The 21,868-nt window shown below is 46.5% G+C and overlaps 1 protein-coding gene across 1 annotated transcript in view; it reads right to left on the bottom strand.

Annotated features, from left to right (window-relative positions):
* Positions 1 to 323: 323 nt before the first annotated feature.
* Positions 324 to 21,868, bottom strand: part of LOC115161186 (cholecystokinin receptor-like) — a 28,356-nt gene continuing 6,811 nt past the window's right edge. The window contains exons 2-5 of the mRNA XM_029711967.1: positions 8,436 to 8,684; positions 7,406 to 7,670; positions 2,071 to 2,198; positions 324 to 912 (exon numbers count right to left, since the gene is read on the bottom strand). Coding sequence (XP_029567827.1) covers positions 368 to 912; positions 2,071 to 2,198; positions 7,406 to 7,670; positions 8,436 to 8,684 — 1,187 coding nt within the window. The 3' untranslated portion in view covers positions 324 to 367. The remainder of the gene's footprint in view (positions 913 to 2,070; positions 2,199 to 7,405; positions 7,671 to 8,435; positions 8,685 to 21,868) is intronic.

Below are 21,868 nucleotides of genomic sequence, written 5' to 3'. Positions count from 1 at the left end.
TTTCTTTTGTTTGGCAACTATTAAACGGTGTATCATTTTCCTGTGGGTATGTTAGGAAAGCATTCTCCAAGGGTCATGAGTATTTTCCCTTTTTGAGTGTATACAACAGGTTTGATTTACCCATGCTTAGTTCATCCCTTCACATAGATATATCTAACCATCTCTCTGACCCCATTGGCTGCCTTGACATTAGCGTTGCAGTAATGGTCAGGCGTTGGTTTCCCTATAGACTGTGGGTGCATCTCCCCATACCTACTGACCGCAGGTTAACAGTTTCCCTATAGAAATCACATAACATATCTCTCTGGTTTCCCCCCCATGTCCCCCTCGTCCCCCTCGTCCACCAGTCAGTCAATGGTTCCCTCCCTCAGCACGTCCCCATAGTGCTGACCGTGGTGTAACTAAATTTGGACATGGACACCCCCATAGCCATGGCGTCCTCCTCTCCATCCCGCAGCCCGTGGCGTCTGTGTCGGCAGGGCGGGCGGCAGCAGCAGGCGAAGGTGGCGAGCAGCGCCGTGCGGAAGCGTGTGTTCATGAAGCAGTAGGTGATGGGGTTGACACAGGCCGAGGTGTAGGACAGGAGGTGGATGAAGGAGATGGGGGCACCAGAGAGGGCACGGCGGGCAGAGACGGGGTGGAAAGCCTTCCAGGTGTTGGCACAGTAGAGGGGAAACCAGCACAGGAAGAACAGAGCAACAATCACCACCAGCATCCGGATCACGCGCTTCTTGGCCAAGAGCTTGGCCTCCGAGGTGTTGCTGCGGGGACGCTCCAATTTGGACGTGGTTGCCGTCGATGATGTCAGAGTGGACATCTCCATGGAGCGCGGTCGCTTGGCGAGCTGGACGTAGCATCCATCACTGTCGTCGCTGCCGCAAGCCCCGGTGGTGGTCAGGCCGTTTTTTACACCTGTGTAGGGGGCGGGGCAAAGAAGATGACAGAGGATTTACTTTGCAGGCAAGTAGAGGTCCAAAACTGTGAGGAGGGGTCAGAACAATTAGGTTTTGTAACTAATAATTTCAGAAAATTTAGCCATGATGAGCCACACCCCCCCCCCCCAACACACACACACACACACACAACTTGTGGATAGCATTTTTATGTCATTGAAGGAAGTTGCTAAATAGCACTAACGCAACTCCTAACTAGAGTTAGTGCAATGACTGGAAGTCTGTGGGTATGTGCTAGCATGCTTCCAGTCATTGTGCTAATGCTAGTTAGCATTGGCTCGCTAAAGTACCTCTCACTTTCTTAATATTGGACACAAAGACATAAAAATGGTATCCATGAATTCATCTGACTCTGACACAATGGTGAATCACCAAATGGTGGGTTATGGCTAAAGAACTAAATAATCATGATGCAGGAGAAATTGGTGTATATTTATGAAGGTTTATAGTACCGCTTTGGTACAGGCAGTGGAAGAAGGAAGCTAAAGGAAGCTATCCCTGCCAATAAGTAGTGATTGAATATAGACTAAAGGGAGCGGAGAATGGAAGAAATGCCATTTGCTGTGACATATGCTTTGCAAAAAAAAAAATCCTGGGTCACAGATGTATTTTAGAGGAGGCACATCACCAAAAACCTGAGTCACATCTCTCATCTGAGGGCTAATGTTCCCTCGCTTTCTCTCTTCCTCCATATCACTACACCTCTGTTTCTCTCTCCCCTCCATCCCTCCCTCTCTCATATTGGACAGACAGATGGTGAAGGTCTACGGCCACAAGCAGCAGCTGATATACTCCACATATCAGATCCTTCCGGCTACTCACTTCCATACTGACTAAAGGTTACGTTGCTCTAACCTGCAACACATTAACATGATTGAAATGCTAATGAAATGTTCATTCTGTGTGACCACAGAAGAGAGACAGCCCAAATCCTAATAATCTGGTTCAGAATTCAAACATCTGGGAAACACTACTGGGCAGTAACTGGAAGATAAGTATTTTTCCTAGTACTCAAAGTTCATTCCAATTCAGCATTCTAACGTCTTCTTACTAACCCCTCTACTGCAAGATGTAAATAAATGTGTGAATAATTAAATAACAGTAATGAATGTCTCACCAGGGGATGATGTCTTCTGAACCATCTCAAACTGGATTCCCCGGTATAGCTCTCTGGAGATGAGTCCATAGGCCACGATCATCACCACCCCCGGAACAACAAAGAGCGTAAGCAGCAACATCATGTTCCTGGGACACACACAGGAAGTGGGCTTAACAAATTGCCCTTAGACACTAATCCAAGGTAAATTGTGCCTTACCCCTCTTGAGATGGTTAAGGTTAGGATGTTTGGAGACTACTCTGATCCTAGATCTGTGCCTGAGGCCAGCTTCTTCAAGGAGCATTGAGAGAGCATAGGAGAAAAGGGCTCGCTCTCACAGGAGACTTCCAGAAAGAGGTTAGGCAGAGGAAGTCCAATAGGCATTGGGTTAGAAGGAGCAAACCAGAGATGGGTATCTTCAATTCTTCAATATCTTTGCTCTGGTCCAACCTCTGGAGACAATAATGGTTGATACCCAGTGTAGAAGACATTCCACCTGTAACGCCCTGGCCATAGAGAGGGGTTTTTTGTTCTTTATTTTGGTTAGGCCAGGGTGTTACATTGGGTGGGCGTTCTATGTTCCTTTTTCTATGTTTTGGTATTTCTTTGTTTTGGGCCGTGTGTGTGGCTCCCAATCAGGCACAGCTGAAGCTCGTTGCTGCTGATTGGGAGTCACACATAAGGAGCATGTTTTTCCTTTGGGTTTTGTGGGTAATTGTTTCTGTTTGAGTATTTTCCTAACAGGACTGTTTGCTGTCGTTTTGGTCATTTTGTAGTGTTCTCTTGTTTATTTGAATTAAAATTCTAATGATGAGCACATCCTCTGCTGCACCTTGGTTCCCTCTTACAGACAGCCGTGACACCACCACAATGCTGTTATTCTATTTAGTCGTCATGGAGGACAAAATATGTGGGAACGGGTAATAGAAAAGTATTAAATATGTTCAAAGGGACATTGAACTAGTGGATTAGGAATATACATTGTTGGAATTAAATTAGCTCTCTGGGTAAAGCCACATGAATTATAGCCTTGATAGTCCATTGAAATCTTTTAGAGGCACCATGGCTATTAGAACAATATTCCACAATCATAAGAGAGCCTGTAGCAGATTACAATAGTTATATGTGCATCCATTCTTCCTTGGAACTATCTTTTTATCTTTTTGGTTCATACAAGTGTTTTAACTTGCTTTTGTAACTCATTATTGAACCCTTTGGAGAGTGGAAGAGAGGGTAAAGAGAGTAAGTTTCGTGCATTTCATTTATCTCAATAATGATTTAAAATGGATGTCTGACTACAGCAGAGGAGGCTGTTGGGAGGAGCTATAGGAGGATGGACTAATTGTAATGTTTGGAATGGTATTAATGGAACGGTATCAAGCACATCAAACATATGGAAACCACACGTTTGACTCCGTTCCATAATTTCCATTCCAGTCATTACAATGAGCCCTGTGACTTAACAAGCTGTCATTTACAGGTTGGGTTGTTCTATGTCAGAGGTCCTCAGAGAGAGGGGATGGGAGATGAGGGATAAGGAGAGAGAGAGAGAGTGACAGAGAGAGCGAGAGACAGAGAGAGACAGAGAGAGAGGAACAGAGACGGACAGAAGAAGGGACGAGCTGACGGACGAGCAGACGGATGGACAGACAAAGGGATGAGGACGCAAAGAGAGGGGGCTATAAAGAGGCGGGAGAAGAAGAGGTAGATATTAGAGAGGTACTACTGATGGAGATAGAATAGAGAGGAGGTATCACTGGTAGATATGGAGGAGAGAGGAGATATCACTGGTGGATATAGAGGAGTGAGGAGGTATTACTGTTGGAGATATAGGAGAGAGGAGGTATCACTGGTGGATATAGAGGAGTGAGGAGGTATCACTGGTGGAGATATAGGAGAGAGGAGGTATCACTGGTGGAGATATAGGAGAGAGGAGGTATCACTGGTGGAGATATAGGAGAGAGGAGGTATCACTGGTGGATATAGAGGAGTGAGGAGGTATCACTGGTGGAGATATAGGAGAGAGGAGGTATCATTGGTGAAGATATAGAAGAGGAGTTATCACTGGTGGAGATATAGGAGAGAGGAGGTGTCACTTGTTGGAGATATAGGAGAGAGGAGGTGTCACTTGTTGGAGATATAGGAGAGAGGAGGTATCACTGGTGGAGATATAGGAGAGAGGAGGTGTCACTTGTTGGAGATATAGGAGAGAGGAGGTGTCACTTGTTGGAGATATAGGAGAGAGGAGGTGTCACTTGTTGGAGATATAGGAGAGAGGAGGTATCACTGGTGGAGATATAGGAGAGAGGAGGTATTACTGTTGGAGATATAGGAGAGAGGAGGTATCACTGGTGGAGATATAGGAGAGAGGAGGTATTACTGGTGGAGATATAGGAGAGAGGAGGTATTACTGGTGGAGATATAGGAGAGAGGAGGTATTACTGGTGGAGATATAGGAGAGAGGAGGTATCACTGGTGGAGATATAGGAGAGAGGAGGTATTACTGGTGGAGATATAGGAGAGAGGAGGTATCACTGGTGGAGATATAGGAGAGAGGAGGTATCACTGGTGGAGATATAGGAGAGAGGAGGTATCACTGGTGGAGATATAGGAGAGAGGAGGTATTACTGGTGGAGATATAGGAGAGAGGAGGTATTACTGGTGGAGATATATGAGAGAGGAGGTATCACTGGTGGAGATATAGGAGAGAGGAGGTATCACTGGTGGAGATATAGGAGAGAGGAGGTATTACTGGTGGAGATATAGGAGAGAGGAGGTATTACTGGTGGAGATATAGGAGAGAGGAGGTATCACTGGTGGAGATATAGGAGAGAGGAGGTATCACTGGTGGAGATATAGGAGAGAGGAGGTATTACTGGTGGAGATATAGGAGAGAGGAGGTATCACTGGTGGAGATATAGGAGAGAGGAGGTATCACTGGTGGAGATATAGGAGAGAGGAGGTATCACTGGTGGAGATATAGGAGAGAGGAGGTATTACTGGTGGAGATATAGGAGAGAGGAGGTATCACTGGTGGAGATATAGGAGAGAGGAGGTATTACTGGTGGAGATATAGGAGAGAGGAGGTATTACTGGTGGAGATATAGGAGAGAGGAGGTATTACTGGTGGAGATATAGGAGAGAGGAGGTATTACTGGTGGAGATATAGGAGAGAGGAGGTATTACTGGTGGAGATATAGGAGAGAGGAGGTATCACTGGTGGAGATATAGGAGAGAGGAGGTATTACTGGTGGAGATATAGGAGAGAGGAGGTATTACTGGTGGAGATATAGGAGAGAGGAGGTATTACTGGTGGAGATATAGGAGAGAGGAGGTATTACTGGTGGAGATATAGGAGAGAGGAGGTATTACTGGTGGAGATATAGGAGAGAGGAGGTATTACTGGTGGAGATATAGGAGAGAGGAGGTATTACTGGTGGAGATATAGGAGAGAGGAGGTATCACTGGTGGAGATATAGAAGAGTGATGAGCTGCTTTGAAGGGAAAGACCCAAAGAAAAAGGAAACAAACCTATTCAGGCCTAGCTCTCTCTCTCACTATTACTTTCGATTTCTGGAGAACCTCAGGAGTGTGTGTGTGTGTGTGTGTGTGTGCGCGCGCGCGCGCGGGTGTTTGTCTCTATGTATGACTTGAGCGGGTGTGTGAATGTGTGTGGGTTTGCGAGTGAGTTTTTCTCACAAGAGTAAGCGTCATGGCAGTACCAACATGAAAGAATAATGACTGAGCAGCATTACAGCTACAGACAGTGTTTTCTCCCTGGAGAAGTCTACATCAAACCTCAAGCTTGTTTTAGTGGAAAGTAAAACTTTATTTTGCTGTTGCACCCATTTTAGTCATGCGTTTATATTCTAACGAGTATGCAAAAACAACACTGCTGTATCATCACTAATGTATAGGTGTAGACAGATTTTCTTTTGTTCGTTATCACAATTCCATCCAAACCCCCTAAAATGCAGTATTAGGACAACAGCACTAAGCACAAAGTAAGACGAGAGGAGTTAACACCCACCCACCCCCACACACACCCACCCCCACACACACCCACTCCCCCCACACACACACACACTTCATACACAACCTCACCCCCACACACCCACTCCCCCCACACACACCCACTTCATACACAACCTCACCCCCACACACACCCACCCACCCGTACACACACTTCATACACAACCTCACCCCCACACACACCCACCCCCCCCCCCACACACACACACTTCATACACAACCTCACCCCCACACACACCCACTCCCCCCACACACACACACTTCATACACAACCTCACCCCCCCACACACCCACACACACACTTCATACACAACCTCACCCCCACACACACCCACTCCCCCCCACACACACACTTCATACACAACCTCACCCCCACACACACCCACTCCCCCCCACACATACACTTCATACACAACCTCACCCCCACACACACCCACTCCCCCCCCACACACACACACACACACTTCATACACAACCTCACCCCCACACACACCCACACACACACACTTCATACACAACCTCACCCCCACACACAACCACACACACACTTCATACACAACCTCACCCCCACACACACCCACTCCCCCCCCACACACACACTTCATACACAACCTCACCCCCACACACACCCACTCCCCCCACACACACACACTTCATACACAACCACACCCCCACACACACCCACTCCCCCCCACACACACACACTTCATACACAACCTCACCCCCACACACACGCACTCCCCCCACACACACCCACCCCCCCACACACACACACACTTCATACACAACCTCACCCCTACACACACCCACTCCTCCCACACACACACACTTCATACACAACCTCACCCCTACACACACCCACTCCCCCCACACACACTTCATACACAACCTCACCCCCACACACACCCACTCCCCCCACACACACACACACACTTCATACACAACCTCACCCCCACACACACCCACTCCCCCCACACACACACACACACTTCATACACAACCTCACCCCCACACACACCCACTCCCCCCACACACACACACACACACTTCATACACAACCTCACCCCCACACACACCCACTCCCCCCCACACACTTCATACACAACCTCACCCCCACACACACCCACTCCCCCCCCACACACTTCATACACAACCTCACCCCCACACACACACTCCCCCCCACACACTTCATACACAACCTCACCCCCACACACACCCACTCCCCCCCACACACACTTCATACACAACCTCACCCCCACACACACCCACTCCCCCCAACACACACACTTCATACACAACCCCCCCCCCCCCCCACAGACTCACCAGGTCTGTTCCACCTCCGGATAGGGCCAGATGTGGCGACACATGCGAGTGATGGTCATGTTGTCCTTTAGGGGGACGTGCTTCAGGTGGCTGAACACGGGGTAGGGGGTCATGATCATGAAGGACAGGAGCCAGGTGGCGGCGATCACCCGGTAGGCATGGGAACGGGTCTGCCACGCCCGCGACTTCAGCGGGTTGCAGATGGCGCTGTAGCGCTCGATCGCTATGGCAACCAGGCTGAAGGTGGAGATGCTCACGGATACACCTGTTGGAAAGTAAAGAAATGAGAAACGACACAAACAACACTTTTAAAAGTTTCAAATATGTAAAACGTTACGTAACAGTTCTGCTAAGTTTACGTCTTGAAAGGTTCCAACTTTTCTAAAATATCAGGGATCAGATGACATGTGACCCTAACTGAAGCTTATGAATCAGAGATCAGTACGTACTGAGCACTTTTGAGTGAAGATGTGTTTTTAAGGATGTGTGAATGTGTTAGTGAAACATGAGTGGGAGACGTTGGCTAAATAGAGATGGTGTTTGAGGAAATCACATCCTGAACCTCCTGATCTGATAGCCCTGATCCCCCAGACTGGAGGAGAAGGGAAATGACTCTTTGCTCTCCTCCTAATCCATATCCTCCTGCTAGCTGGGACGTGACGTGGAGTGAGTGAGTGAGTGAGTGAGTGAGTGAGTGAGTGAGTGAGTGAGTGAGTGTGTGTTCATCCATGTGCGATATTCTATGTATGTCTGTGTGCAGGTCTGCGAGGTGTCCTGTGCTGCGTTATTGGGGACCATCGGGAGCAGCTGGAGAGCACGGCCAGCAGAAGACAACATCAGATTCCCAGATCCTGCCCATTTCCCTCTTGCTCTCTCAATGCATCCTAATGATGATTCTCTGTCTCAGTTCCTTCCATGCCACTAGGTGCCAAGGTTTCCTTTACACTACTTTACTCTATACATCCTACATGATACCTAGTCAGTCTCCCTCTCCTCTTCTCTCCCCCCCGCCCTCCTCCTCCTATCTCACCCATGAGGTAGGCCACTATCTTGCACATGGCGGGTCCAAAGATGAAGTCCTCCAGGAGGTTGGGGATGAGGGTGAAGGGCATGCAGAAGATGGCCATCATCAGGTCGCTGACTGCCAGCGACAGCAGGAAGGAGTTGGTGACTGTCCTCATGCGCTTGTTGACTGCCAGGACCACGATAATGAGCAGGTTGCCCAACACACTGAGGAGGAATATGACCAAATAGAGCAGGATACGCAGCGAGTCCACCTCTAGAGGTAGGAGGGGAGAGACAGAATAGAGGGATGGGGTTGACAGAGAGGGGGGTGACAAACAGAGGTGAAGATCACATAACATACTACATTTAGAGCCTGATGGAAGCAATAAGATCTCACCAGTCACACCCAACACAGTACGTATGTTGTGTTCCTTAGCTAGGATTGATGGTTATCATGTCATGACCCCAACAGCGCTATTTATAGAAGCCCCAGCCAGGCAGAGGAAGTCTGAACATGTAATTATTGAGGGCAGGAGGCCTGTTAAGAGGCCCTAGTACAGTTTAACAGATTAATCAGCGCTGTTGGCAATGAGGCCCTTTATCTACTTCCGCAGAGTCAGATGAAGTCGTGGATACCATTTGTACAACAACAAAAAATTCAAATTTGGAGGAAGTTGCTAACTAGCGCTAGCGCAATTGCTAACTAGTATTCATGCAATGACTGGAAGATTAAAGGTATCTGCTAGCATAGTAGCAGATACCTATAGACTTCCAGTCATTGCACTAATGCTAGTTAGCATTGGCTCACAAAACTACCCCTAACATCCTTCATACTGGACACAGAGACATAAAATGGTATCCACGAGTTCATCTGACTCTGGGGAAGTAGATAAAGGGCCCGAAGTATATCTTTAACACACAGCTCAATACCATCACCCTCTTCCACCATGTCTCTATTGATCTCTACCTACAGCCAACTGGGCTCTAGGCGTAGAGAAAGCCAAAGAGAAAGTGGTGGGAAGGGGTGTGGAGGTGTCTGTATGCACGTGACACACACAGAGACAGAGACAGAGACAGAGAGAGAGAGAGAGAGAGTGAGAGTGAGAGTGAGAGAGACAGAGAGTGAGAGAGATAGAGACAGAGATAGAGACACAGAGAGAGAGAGAGAGAGACAGAGACAGAGATGAAGAGAGAGCGAGTGAGAGAGACAGAGAGAAAGAGAGAGAGAGAGTGAGAGAAAGACAGAGAGGAAGGAAGGAAGGTGAATAAAAAGAGAGATAATTCCAGTCTCTATTGACTACCTTAAAGGTTCTATTGGGATACCTCTTCTGGTCTGGAAACCAAATGGAGGATTCTCAAAGCAATCCGTGAGACACCATTCACTTACAGACCATGGCCTAATACGCCACCATTTATTATGGCGATGACATTTCTAGCTGTGTCTATAGGTGATGAGAAAGTAACTAAACATAGTAAGGTGATGATTGAATAGGGGAATAAGGAATGTTAATTGGAGAAAAGTGGTATAACAGCTAAGACCTGATAGTGCATAGTAAACCACTATAGTGGCTTCATTTCAAATGTCACTTAAAGTATGCTATCATGTACAGTATTTCACTGAGCCTAACACACTGTGGGCCGAATCAGGAATACGAGTGAATGATTGGATCAGACGTGAGGGGCAACTGTTTGAAATGAAATGTAGCTCAGGTTTAGGACAGAGAGAAAGAGAGAAACAGAGACAGACATTGTTAGAACACTGTGCATAGCCATGATAGATCATTTGAAATCAAATCTAATTGTATTTGTCACACGCTCCGAATACAACAGGTGTAGATCTTACAGTGAAATTCTTACTTACAAGCCCTTAGGAAGAGAGAGAGAGAGAGAGAGAGAGAGAGAGAGAGAGAGAGAGAGAGAGAGAGAGAGAGAGAGCGCAGGAAGAGAAAGAGAGAGAAGGGAGAGAGAGAGAGAAGGAAGGAAGAGAAGAGAGAGAAGGAAGGAAGAGAAGAGAGAGACAGAGAGAGAGAAGGAAGAGAAGAGTGAGAGAGAGATGTTTTCGAAGAGGCAGCGATAGCTCCAGGGGATTTTGGCCTGCAGCGGGTCATATCCTGTTAAAGTCCTGTCTCTCTGCCTGTCACTCAAACTTCAGCCCACCAGCCCACCCGTCCACCACTGACACAGACTGTCTGAGTGCATTCCAAAGCCGGTTGCCCACGGCGACCATGCCCAAGGGATTAGAGATGCCCAGATGACTCTACATAAACACACCTACAGTAAAGTAGGCACACAAACACACACCTGCACAAATTAATTCATCTGTGTCTCAGATATGGTATGCTTACAAACACTCACCCTCAGGACCTGACAGCCTCAGAAGTGTGTGTGTTTGTGTGTGTGTGTGTTGTTTGGTTGTGGTGCAAGTGAGCTGAAACCACTGGCATAGTATATGGATTGGATTGACAATTTATGCAAGCCTGCACCCAAATAAACAAACTGTGACTACCTCTCACTCTGTTTCCCTGTCATACATACAGTCTACTCAACCTCTCACTCTGTTTCCCTGTCATACATACAGTCTACTCTACCTCTCACTCTGTTTCCCTGTCATACACACAGTCCACTCTACCTCTCACTCTGTTTCCATCTAAAAAATACAGTACACAAAAAAAGTATTTGACCCCTCTGCAAAACATGACTTAGTACTTGGTGGCAAAACCCTTGTTGGAAATCACAGAGGTCAGACGTTTCTTGTAGTTGGCCACCAGGTTTGCACACATCTCAGGAGGGATTTTGTCCCACTCCTCTTTGCAGATCTTCTCATTAAGGTTTCGAGGCTGACGTTTGGCAACTCGAACCATCAGCTCCCTCCACAGACTTTCTATGGGATTAAAGTCTAGAGACTGGCTAGGCCACTCCAGGACCTGAACCTTTCTAGGGTAGGTGGCACCAAATCGTCCCACCTACGTAACAGCCAGTGGAATCCTGTGGCGCGATATTCAAATACCTTAGAAATGCTATTACTTCAATTTCTCAAACATATGACTATTTTACAGCATTTTAAAGACAAGACTCTCGTTAATCTAACCACACTGTCCGATTTCAAAAAGGCTTTACAACGAAAGTAAAACATTCAGCAGAGTATCCAGCCAGAAATAATCAGACACCCATTTTTCAAGCTAGCATATAATGTCACAAAAACCCAGAAGACAGCTAAATGCAGAACTAAACTTTGATGATCTTCATCAGATGACACACTTAGGACATTATGTTATACAATACATGCATCTTTTGTTCAATCAAGTTCATATTTATATCAAAAACCAGCTTTTTACATTAGCATGTGACGTTCAGAACTAGCATACCCCCCGCAAACTTCCGGCGAATTTACTAATAATTTACTAAATTACTCACGATAAACGTTCACAAAAAGCATAACAATTATTTTAAGAATTATAGATACAGAACTCCTCTATGCACTCGATATGTCCGATTTTAAAATAGCTTTTTGGTGAAAGCACATTTTGCAATATTCTAAGTAGATAGCCCGGCATCAGAGGGCTAGCTATTTAGACACCCAGCAAGTTTAGCCTTCACCAAACTCCGATTTACTATTAGAAAAGTTTGATTACCTTTGGTGTTCTTCGTCAGAATGCACTCCCAGGACTTCTACTTCAATAACAAATGTTGGTTTGGTCCAAAATAATCCATAGTTATGTTCCAACAGCGGCGTTTTGTTCTTGCGTTCAAGACACTATCCGAAGTGTAAATAAGGGTCATGCACACGGCGCATTTCGTGACAAAAAAAATCTAAATATTTCATTACCGTACTTCGAAGCATGTCAACCGCAGTTTAAAATCAATTTTTATGCCATTTTTCTCGTAAAAAAGCGATAATATTCCGACCGGGAATCTGCAATTAGGTAAACAGACGAAAGAAAATAAAGCATGGGGTCGACTCGGGCACGCGCCTAAGCCTATTGTCCTCTGATCGGCCACTTGGCAAAGGCGATAATGTGTTTCAGCCAGAGGCTGCCTCGATATCGTTCAGCTTTTCCCCGGGCTCTGAGAGCCTATGGGAGCCGTAGGAAGTGTCACGTTATAGCAAAGATCCTCAGTCGTCAATAAACAGAGCCAAGGTGAAACACAACTTGTCAGACAGGCCACTTCCTGCATGGAATCTTCTCAGGTTTTGGCCTGCCATATGAGTTCTGTTATACTCACAGACACCATTCAAACAGTTTTAGAAACTTTAGGGTGTTTTCTATCCAAAGCCAATAATTATATGCATATTCTAGTTACTGGGCAGGAGTAGTAACCAGATTAAATCGGGTACGTTTTTTATCCGGCCGTGTCAATACTGCCCCTTAGCCCTAACAGGTTTAATGTGCTTCTTCTTGAGCCACTCCTTTGTTGCCTTGGCCGTGTGTTTTGGATCATTGTCATGCTGGAATACCCATCCACGACCCATTTTCAATGCCCTGGCCGAGGGAAGGTGGTTCTCACCCAAGATTTGACGGTACATTGCCCCGTCCATCGTCCCTTTGATGCGGTGAAGTTGTCCTGTCCCCTTAGCAGAAAAACACCCCCAAAGCATAATGTTTCCACCTCCATGTTTGACGGTGGAGATGGTGTTCTTGGGGTCATAGGCAGCATTCCTCCTCCTCCAAACACGGCGAGTTGAGTTGATGTCAAAGAGCTCCATTTTGGTCTCATCTGACCACAACACTTTCACCAGTTGTCCTCTGAGTCTTTCAGATGTTCATTGGCAAACTTCAGACGGGCATGTATATGTATTCTTAAGCAGGGGGACCTTGCGGGCGCTGCAGGATATCAGTCCTTCACAGCGTAGTGTGTTACCAATTGTTTTCTTGGTGACTATGGTCCCAGCTGCCTTGAGATCATTGACAAGATCCTCCCGTGTAGTTCTGGGCTGATTCCTCACCGTTCTCATGATCATTGCAACTCCACGAGATGAGATCTTGCATGGAGCCCCAGGCCGAGGGAGATTGACAGTTCTGTTGTGTTTCTTCCATTTGCGAATAATCACATCAACTGTTGTCACCTTCTCACCAAGCTGCTTGGCGATGGTCTTGTAGCCCCATTCCAGCCTTGTGTAGGTCTACAATCTTGTCACTGACATAGTTGGAGAGCTCTTTGGTCTTAGCCATGGTGGAGAGTTTGGAATCTGATTGATTGATTGCTTCTGTGGACAGGTGTCTTTTTTACAGGTAACAAGCTGCGGTTAGGAGCACTCCCTTTAAGAGTGTGCTCCTAATCTCAGCTCGTTACCTGTATAAAAGACACCTGGGAGCCAGAAATCTTTCTGATTGAGAGGGGGTCAAATACTTATTTCCCTCATTAAAATGGAAATCAATTTATATCATTTCTGACATGCGTTTTTCTGGATACTTTTGTTGTTATTCTGTCTCTCACTGTTCAAATAAACCTACCATTAAAATTATAGACTGATCCTTTCTTTGTCAGTGGGCAAACGTACAAAATCAGCAGGGGATCAAATACTTTTTTCCCCCACTGTACCTCTCACTCTGTATCCATCTCATACACACAGTCCACACTACCTCTCCCTCTGTTTCCCTGTCATACATACAGTCTACTCTACCTCTCACTTTGTTTACCTCTCATACATACAGTCCACTCTACCTCTCACTCTGTTTCCCTGATACATACAGTCTACTGCCTCTCACTCTGTTTCCCTGTCATACATACAGTATACTCTATCCTCTCACACGGTTTCCCTGTCAGACATACAGTCTACTCTACCTCTCAATCTGTTTCCCTGTCATACATACAGTCTACTACCTCTCACTCTGTTTCCCTGTCATACATACAGTCTACTCTACCTCTCACTCTGTTTCCCTGTCATACATACAGTCTACTCTACCTCTCACTCTGTTTCCCTGTCATACATACAGTCCACCATACCTCTCACTCTGATTTACTGTCATACATAGTCTACTCGACCTCTCACTCTTACATTTACATTTTACATTTTTGTCGTTGGCCTGTGGGTAAGGTTTATGACCCCCCCATAAATACCTTTCTCACTTCCCTCTCTCTCTGACCCTACTGAAGGACTCTCGAATAGCCTTTGTTAAATATAGAGAGTCTGGGAACATCAAACAAGTTGGGGGAAAGGAACCATATTTCGGTAATAGAACCAGTTGGAAATATGCGTTGGAACTTAATGAGTATGGATGTCAGTTCGGTTGTCATCTGAGACATGACTGATGACAGGACGACATAAACTGTACCTGGGAAAGTCTAAACATTCTAGTTATCAGATTCACATGGAATTGTTGTGCAATTTAAATGTTTGATATTGAAACTGTTTGTTAGGAGATTAAATGTAATTTTAGCTTCCAATTGAGAGAACTGGGTTTTCATAAGGAAAGTCCCCTGCTTAATCAGTGGCCTGCCCCTGTGAAGAGACTGGGGTTATAAACGATGAAACACACCCTTCTCCCCTCGCCACTATATAAGACAATGACACAATGTAACCAGGGTTCCACTAAGTGAGGTCTGCAGCCTCTGCGTTAAAAGGACTCACATGTCAAGTACAGAACTAAGCCAACCTCGGCGTGAGCTTTGGTGGCGAATGGTATGAACTTTGGACTTATTCACTACAGAAGTGATACTTCCTAGCCGTTGAGTTAGCAGCAGCCGCTGTAGACGCGGGCTAGGAAAGGACGGACAACAAATGCAGTCTAACACACGACGAAGATACTACAAGGTATCCAATTTTACCACCAGTGACATTCTTCCGAGGACAGGAAGATCTCTGTTGACCAACACGGCCAGCATCTACAACCAACCTACCGAAGCGCAGCTCAGAGTAAATATTTATTGCATTTTCCTTTTCCAAATGGCCGGTAATTTAGAATGCATACGATAATGTATTTACGATGGCATAGCCAAGCTGTTTCTTTTGTTCCTCAGTCTTCCCGCTCTTTCATTCAAGCCCAACCCCCTCTCTTTGTGTAACAAGCCGCCATGTCAGCTCCATCCACCAGGGTCGTTTTCTGTATGACATCATTTGCATTCTGTGTATATGTAATTCTGTGTGACTAGTTTAGGTATTTGGTAAATAAATAATTAAACCCAATTTTGTATTGCTAATTCAACTTGTTAGCCAGGGTTCGTGCAGATAACCAAGAATTTACAACTTTCATTATGAGACTGAAAATAACATGAGGATTAATATTGACGGCTATCGATGTGAAATATTACTACGTTTTTAAGAGTTTATTCGGAAGATAACGGCTCTATAAACACTCTTCGGTGATGTCCCGACTTTCTAGTTAATTACATTTACATGATTAGCTAATCAGGTGATATTATTACAGAGAAAGGATTTTATAGGATAGCATGTCATTTCACTTAATCCGGCATAGCCAAAGACACGATACTCTGTTTCCCTGTCATACATACAGTCCACTCTACCTCTCACTCTGTTTCCCTGTCATACATACAGTCTACTACCTCTCACTCTGTTTCCCTGTCATACATACAGTCTACTCTACCTCTCACTCTGTTTCCCTGTCATACATACAGTCTACTCTACCTCTCACTCTGTTTCCCTGTCATACATACAGTCTACTACCTCTCACTCTGTTTCCCTGTCATACATACAGTCTACTACCTCTCACTCTGTATCCCTGTCATACATACAGTCCACTCTACCTCTCACTCCGTTTCCCTGTCATACATACAGTCCACTCTACCTCTCACTCTGTTTCCCTGTCATACATACAGTCCACTCTACCTCTCACTCTGTTTCCCTGTCATACATACAGTCTACTCTACCTCTCACTCTGTTTCCCTGTCATACATACAGTCTACTACCTCTCACTCTGTTTCCCTGTCATACATACAGTCTACTACCTCTCACTCTGTATCCCTGTCATACACACAGTCTACTACCTCTCACTCTGTATCCCTGTCATACACACAGTCTACTACCTCTCACTCTGTTTCCCTGTCATACATACAGTCTACTACCTCTCACTCGGTTTCCCTGTCATACACACAGTCCACTCTACCTCTCACTCCGTTTCCCTGTCATACACACAGTCTACTACCTCTCACTCTGTTTCCCTGTCATACATACAGTCCACTCTACCTCTCACTCTGTTTCCCTGTCATACATACAGTCTACTACCTCTCACTCTGTTTCCCTGTCATACATACAGTCTACTACCTCTCACTCTGTTTCCCTGTCATACATACAGTCCACTCTACCTCTCACTCTGTTTCCCTGTCATACATACAGTCTACTCTACCTCTCACTCTGTTTCCCTGTCATACATACAGTCCACTCTACCTCTCACTCTGTTTCCCTGTCATACATACAGTCTACTCTACCTCTCACTCTGTTTCCCTGTCATACATACAGTCCACTATACCTCTCACTCTGTTTCCCTCACATACAGTCTACTCTACCTCTCACTCTGTTTCCCTGTCATACACACAGTCCACTCTACCTCTCACTCAGTTTCCCTGTCATACATAGACATTTACATTTTAGTCATTTAGCAGACGCTCTTATCCAGAGCAACTTACAGTAGTGAATGCATACATTTCATACATACATTTCATACATTATTTCTCCGTACTGGTCCCCCGTGGGAATCGAACCCACAACCCTGGCGTTGCAAACATTTACATTTTACATTTACGTCATTTAGCAGACGCTCTTATCCAGAGCGACTTACAAATTGGTGCATTCACCTTATGATATCCAGTGGAACAACCACTTTACAATAGTACATCTATATATTTTTTTGGGGGGGAGGGTGGGGGCTAGGGTTAGAAGGATTACTTATTCCTATCCCAGGTATTCCTTAAAGAGGTGGGGTTTCAGTTGTCTCTGGAAGGTGGTGATTGACTCCGCTGTCCTGGCGTCGTGAGGGAGCTTGTTCCACCATTGGGGTGCCAGAGCAGCGAACAGTTTTGACCGGGCTGAGCGGGAACTGTGCTTCCGCAGAGGTAGGGAGATGCGAGCTTCAACTGGAATCCAGTGGAGTGTGCGGAGGAGCAGGTGACATGAGAGAACTTGGGAAGGTTGAACACCAGACGGGCTGCGGCGTTCTGGATGAGTTGTAGGGGTTTAATGGCACAGGCAGGGAGCCCCGCCAACAGCGAGTTGCAGTAATCCAGACGTGAGATGACAAGTGCCTGGATTAGGACCTGCGTCGCTTCCTGTGTGAGGCAGGGTCGTACTCTGCGAATGTTGTAGAGCATGAATCTACAGGATCGGGTCACTGCCTTGATGTTAGCGGAGAACGACAGGCTGTTGTCCAGGGTCACGCCAAGGGTCGTAGCACTCTGGGAGGAGGACACAATGGAGTTGTCAACCGTGATGGCGAGATCATGGAACGGGCAGTCCTTCCCCGGGAGGAAGAGCAGCTCCGTCTTGCCGAGGTTCAGCTTGAGGTGGTGATCCGTCATCCACACTGATATGTCTGCCAGACATGCAGAGATCCGATTCGCCACCTGGTTATCAGAAGGGGGAAAGGAGAAGATTAATTGTGTGTCGTCTGCGTAGCAATGATAGGAGAGACCATGTGAGGAAATGACAGAGCCAAGTGACTTGGTGTATAGCGAGAATAGGAGAGGGCCTAGAACAGAGCCCTGGGGGACACCAGTGGTGAGAGCACGTGGTGCGGAGACGGATTCTCACCACCCCACCTGGTAGGAGCGACCTGTCAGATAGGATGCAATCCAAGAGTGAGCTGCGCCGGAGATGCCCAACTCGGAGAGGGTGGAGAGGAGGATCTGATGGTTCACAGTATGAAAGGCAGCAGATAGGTCTAGAAGGATGAGAGCAGAGGAGAGAGAGTTAGCTTTAGCAGTGCGGAGAGCCTCCGTGACACAGAGAAGAGCAGTCTCAGTTGAATGACCAGTCTTGAAACCTGACTGATTTGGATCAAGAAGGTCATTCTGAGTGAGATAGCAAGAGAGCTGGCCAAGGACGGCACGCTCAAGAGTTTTGGGGAGAAAAGAAAGAAGGGACACTGGTCTGTAGTTGTTGACATTGGAGGGATCGAGTGTAGGTTTTTTGAGAAGGGGTGCAACTCTCGCTCTCTTGAAGACGGAAGGGGCATAGCCAGCGGTCAAGGATGAGTTGATGAGCGAGGTGAGGTAAGGGAGAAGGTCTCCGGAAATGGTCTGGAGAAGAGAGGAGGGGATAGGGTCAAGAGGGCAGGTTGTTGGGCGGCCGGCTGTCACAATTCGCAAGATTTCATCTGGAGTGTGAGCAGAACCAGCGGTGTCGTTTGACTTAACAAACGAGGATTGGATGTCGTCGACCTTCTTTTCAAAATGGTTGACAAAGTCATCCGCAGAGAGGGAGGAGGGGGGGGGAGGAGGATTCAGGAGGGAGGAGAAGGTGGCAAAGAGCTTCCTAGGGTTAGAGGCAGATGCTTGGAATTTAGAGTGGTAGAAAGTGGCTTTAGCAGCAGAAACAGAGGGAGAAAAGGTGGAGAGGAGGGAGTGAAAAGATGCCAGGTCCGCAGGGAGGCTAGTTTTCCTCCATTTCCGCTCGGCTGCCCGGAGCCCTGTTCTGTGAGCTCGCAATGAGTCGTCAAGCCACGGAGCAGGAGGGGAGGACCGAGCCGGCCGGGAGGATAGGGGACATAGAGAGTCAAAGGATGCAGAAAGGGAGGAGAGGAGGGTTGAGGAGGCAGAATCAGGAGATTGGTTGGAGAAGGATTGAGCAGAGGGAAGAGATGATAGGATGGAAGAGGAGAGAGTAGCAGGAGAGAGAGAGCGAAGGTTGCGACAGCGCAATACCATCTGAGTAGGGGCAGAGTGAGTAGTGTTGGAGGAGAGCGAGAGGGAAAAGGATACAAGGTAGTGGTCGGAGACTTGGAGGGGAGTTGCAGTGATATTAGTAGAAGAACAACATCTAGTAAAGATGAGGTCAAGCGTATTGCCTGCCTTGTGAGTAGGGGGGGACGGTGAGAGGGTAAGGTCAAAAGAGGAGAGGAGTGGAAAGGAGGTAGAGAGAAATGAGTCAAAGGTAGACGTAGGGAGGTTAAAGTCACCCAGAATTGTGAGGTGTGAGCCATCCTCAGGAAAGGAACTTATCAAGGTGTCAAGCTCATTGATGAACTCTCCAAGGGAACCTGGAGGGTGATAAATGATAAGGATGTTAAGTCCACTCTACCTCTCAGTCTGTTTCCCTGTCAAACATACAGTCCACTCTACCTCTCACTCTGTTTCCTCATACATACAGTCTACTACCTCTCACTCTGTTTCCCTCACATACATACAGTCCACTCTACCTCTCACTCTGTTTCCCTCACATACATACAGTCCACTCTACCTCTCACTCTGTTTCCTTCTCATACATACAGTCTACTCTACCTCTCACTCTGTTTCCCTCACATACATACAGTCCACTCTACCTCTCACTCTGTATCCCTCTCATACATACAGTCTACTACCTCTCACTCTGTTTCCCTGTCATACATACAGTCCACTCTACCTCTCACTCTCTTTTACTGTCATACATACAGTCCACTCTACCTCTCACTCTGTTTCCCTGTCATACATACAGTCTACTACCTCTCTCTCTCTGTTTCCCTGTCATACATACAGTCTACTCCAGCTCTCTTTATGCTATTATATTGCAGGTGTTTCCTCTCCATCTGTATTACTGTATTCATTTTCTCTGTGTCTTCCTCTCTCTGCATGTCTCTCTCTGTCTTTTCTTTCTGTCTTTTTCTCGCTGCATGTCTCTCTCGCTGCATGTCTCTCTCTCGCTGCATGTCTCTCTCTCTCTGTCTTTCTCTCTCTGCATGTCTCTCTCTGCATGTATCTTTGTCTTTCTCAATCTACCTGTCTCTCTCTGCCTGTCTGTCTCTTTCTTTATCTGCCTCTCTCTCTCTGCCTGTCTCTGTCTCTTTCTCAATCTACCTGTCTCTCTCTGCCTGTCTCTGTCTCTTTCTTAATCTGCCTGTCTCTCTCTGTTCATCTCTCTCTCTCTCTGTATCTCTGAGATGGCCACCTGCTTATCATCCAACCGTGGATCATTCTCTCTCTGCTGGTTCACAATCTGAGCTTCATCGATCAGTTTATCTGAAGGCAGTTTTGAGAGCAGTGCCCTGTAAAAGGCTTATCCCGGATACTGAAAACCCAGCAGGAACGAAGAGGAACTTCAGGAGGATTTGGTCTCTCTCTCCGTGTTTCATCAGAACAGCTGTGTGCCACTGATATCACACTTTGAGCTTTAAAAGAAAGCCTTCCTCTGTCGACAGCGAAAGTAACTTCATTGAGCTTATGTTGTGCTGTCTGAAGTTGGAATCCATCAACAGTACTTTGCTAGAGTTATTATATCATTCAGCAGGTGATGGCTGCAGGCTCTGATTTATCACACAGTCCTTACTTGTATCAACGAACACATTGCCTAAAAGTTGACATCATGCTGTGATATGCAATAACAAAAATGTACTCGCACACACTCTTTCTTTCTTTCTCTCTCTCTCTCTCTCTCTCTCTCTCTCTCTCTCGCTCTTCATATAACAACATTACCATGTTGCTGTGTCTTAACAATGAATTGGCACCACCTGTGTTGGTTCATTACAATGTGTTTGGAGGTGCCTGCAATTAAAAACATTCTCAATAACAAGCTGAGCAGAACTTTGGTAAGTGCATTCACGTGTTTGGGTTTGTGGCATGTATGTGCATCTCGCTCTGTTCCTCTCTCTCGCTCTCTCTCTCTCTGATCCTCTCTCTCGCTCTGTTCCTCTCTCTCGCTCTCTCTCTCTCTGATCCTCTCTCTCACTCTCTCTGTTCCTCTCTCTCTCGCTCTCTCTCTCTCTCTGTTCCTCTCTCTCGCTCTCTCTCTCTGTTCCTCTCTCTCGCTCTCTCTCTCTGTTCCTCTCTCTCGCTCTCTTGCTCCCTCTCTCTGTTCCTCTCTCCCTCTCTCTGTTCCTCTCTCCCTCTCTCTGTTCCTCTCTCCCTCTCTCTGTTCCTCTCTCCCTCTCTCTGTTCCTCTCTCTCTGTTCCCCTCTCTCTCTATTCCTCTCTCTCTCTAATTAAATATGTTACACGGGAAGCCAATTCGTTTCCCTGTGTGCTCGGTGGCTTTTCAGGGAACAGCCATAACTCCCTGAGCACATTTACTTGTGTCATTCTGCTGGCTGTTTGTACTAGGAGAGGAGAGGAGCAAATTCACACCTTAATTACCCCTGGGATAGAACCTGCTAGTCCCTATCACTATGGACCATCACACACGTATTCCCCTTCTCAGAGAGAGAGGAACAGAGACATACTGTAACTAGAAAATAAAGAGAATTGTGCATTTTCACCCCTTTGGTCAGAACCTGGGCCTACAGCTCCCATCAATACAGCTCATCCCTCCAATACTGAGACGGAAAAAGAGAGAGAAATAGTAAGTCCATGTTGAGTGACTCTGTTGACTCAGCAGCA

This window comes from Salmo trutta, chromosome 24 (genome assembly GCF_901001165.1).
Source record: "Salmo trutta chromosome 24, fSalTru1.1, whole genome shotgun sequence".
Taxonomy (NCBI): Eukaryota; Metazoa; Chordata; class Actinopteri; order Salmoniformes; family Salmonidae; genus Salmo; species Salmo trutta.
This window is presented reverse-complemented; position numbering and strand designations above follow the sequence as displayed.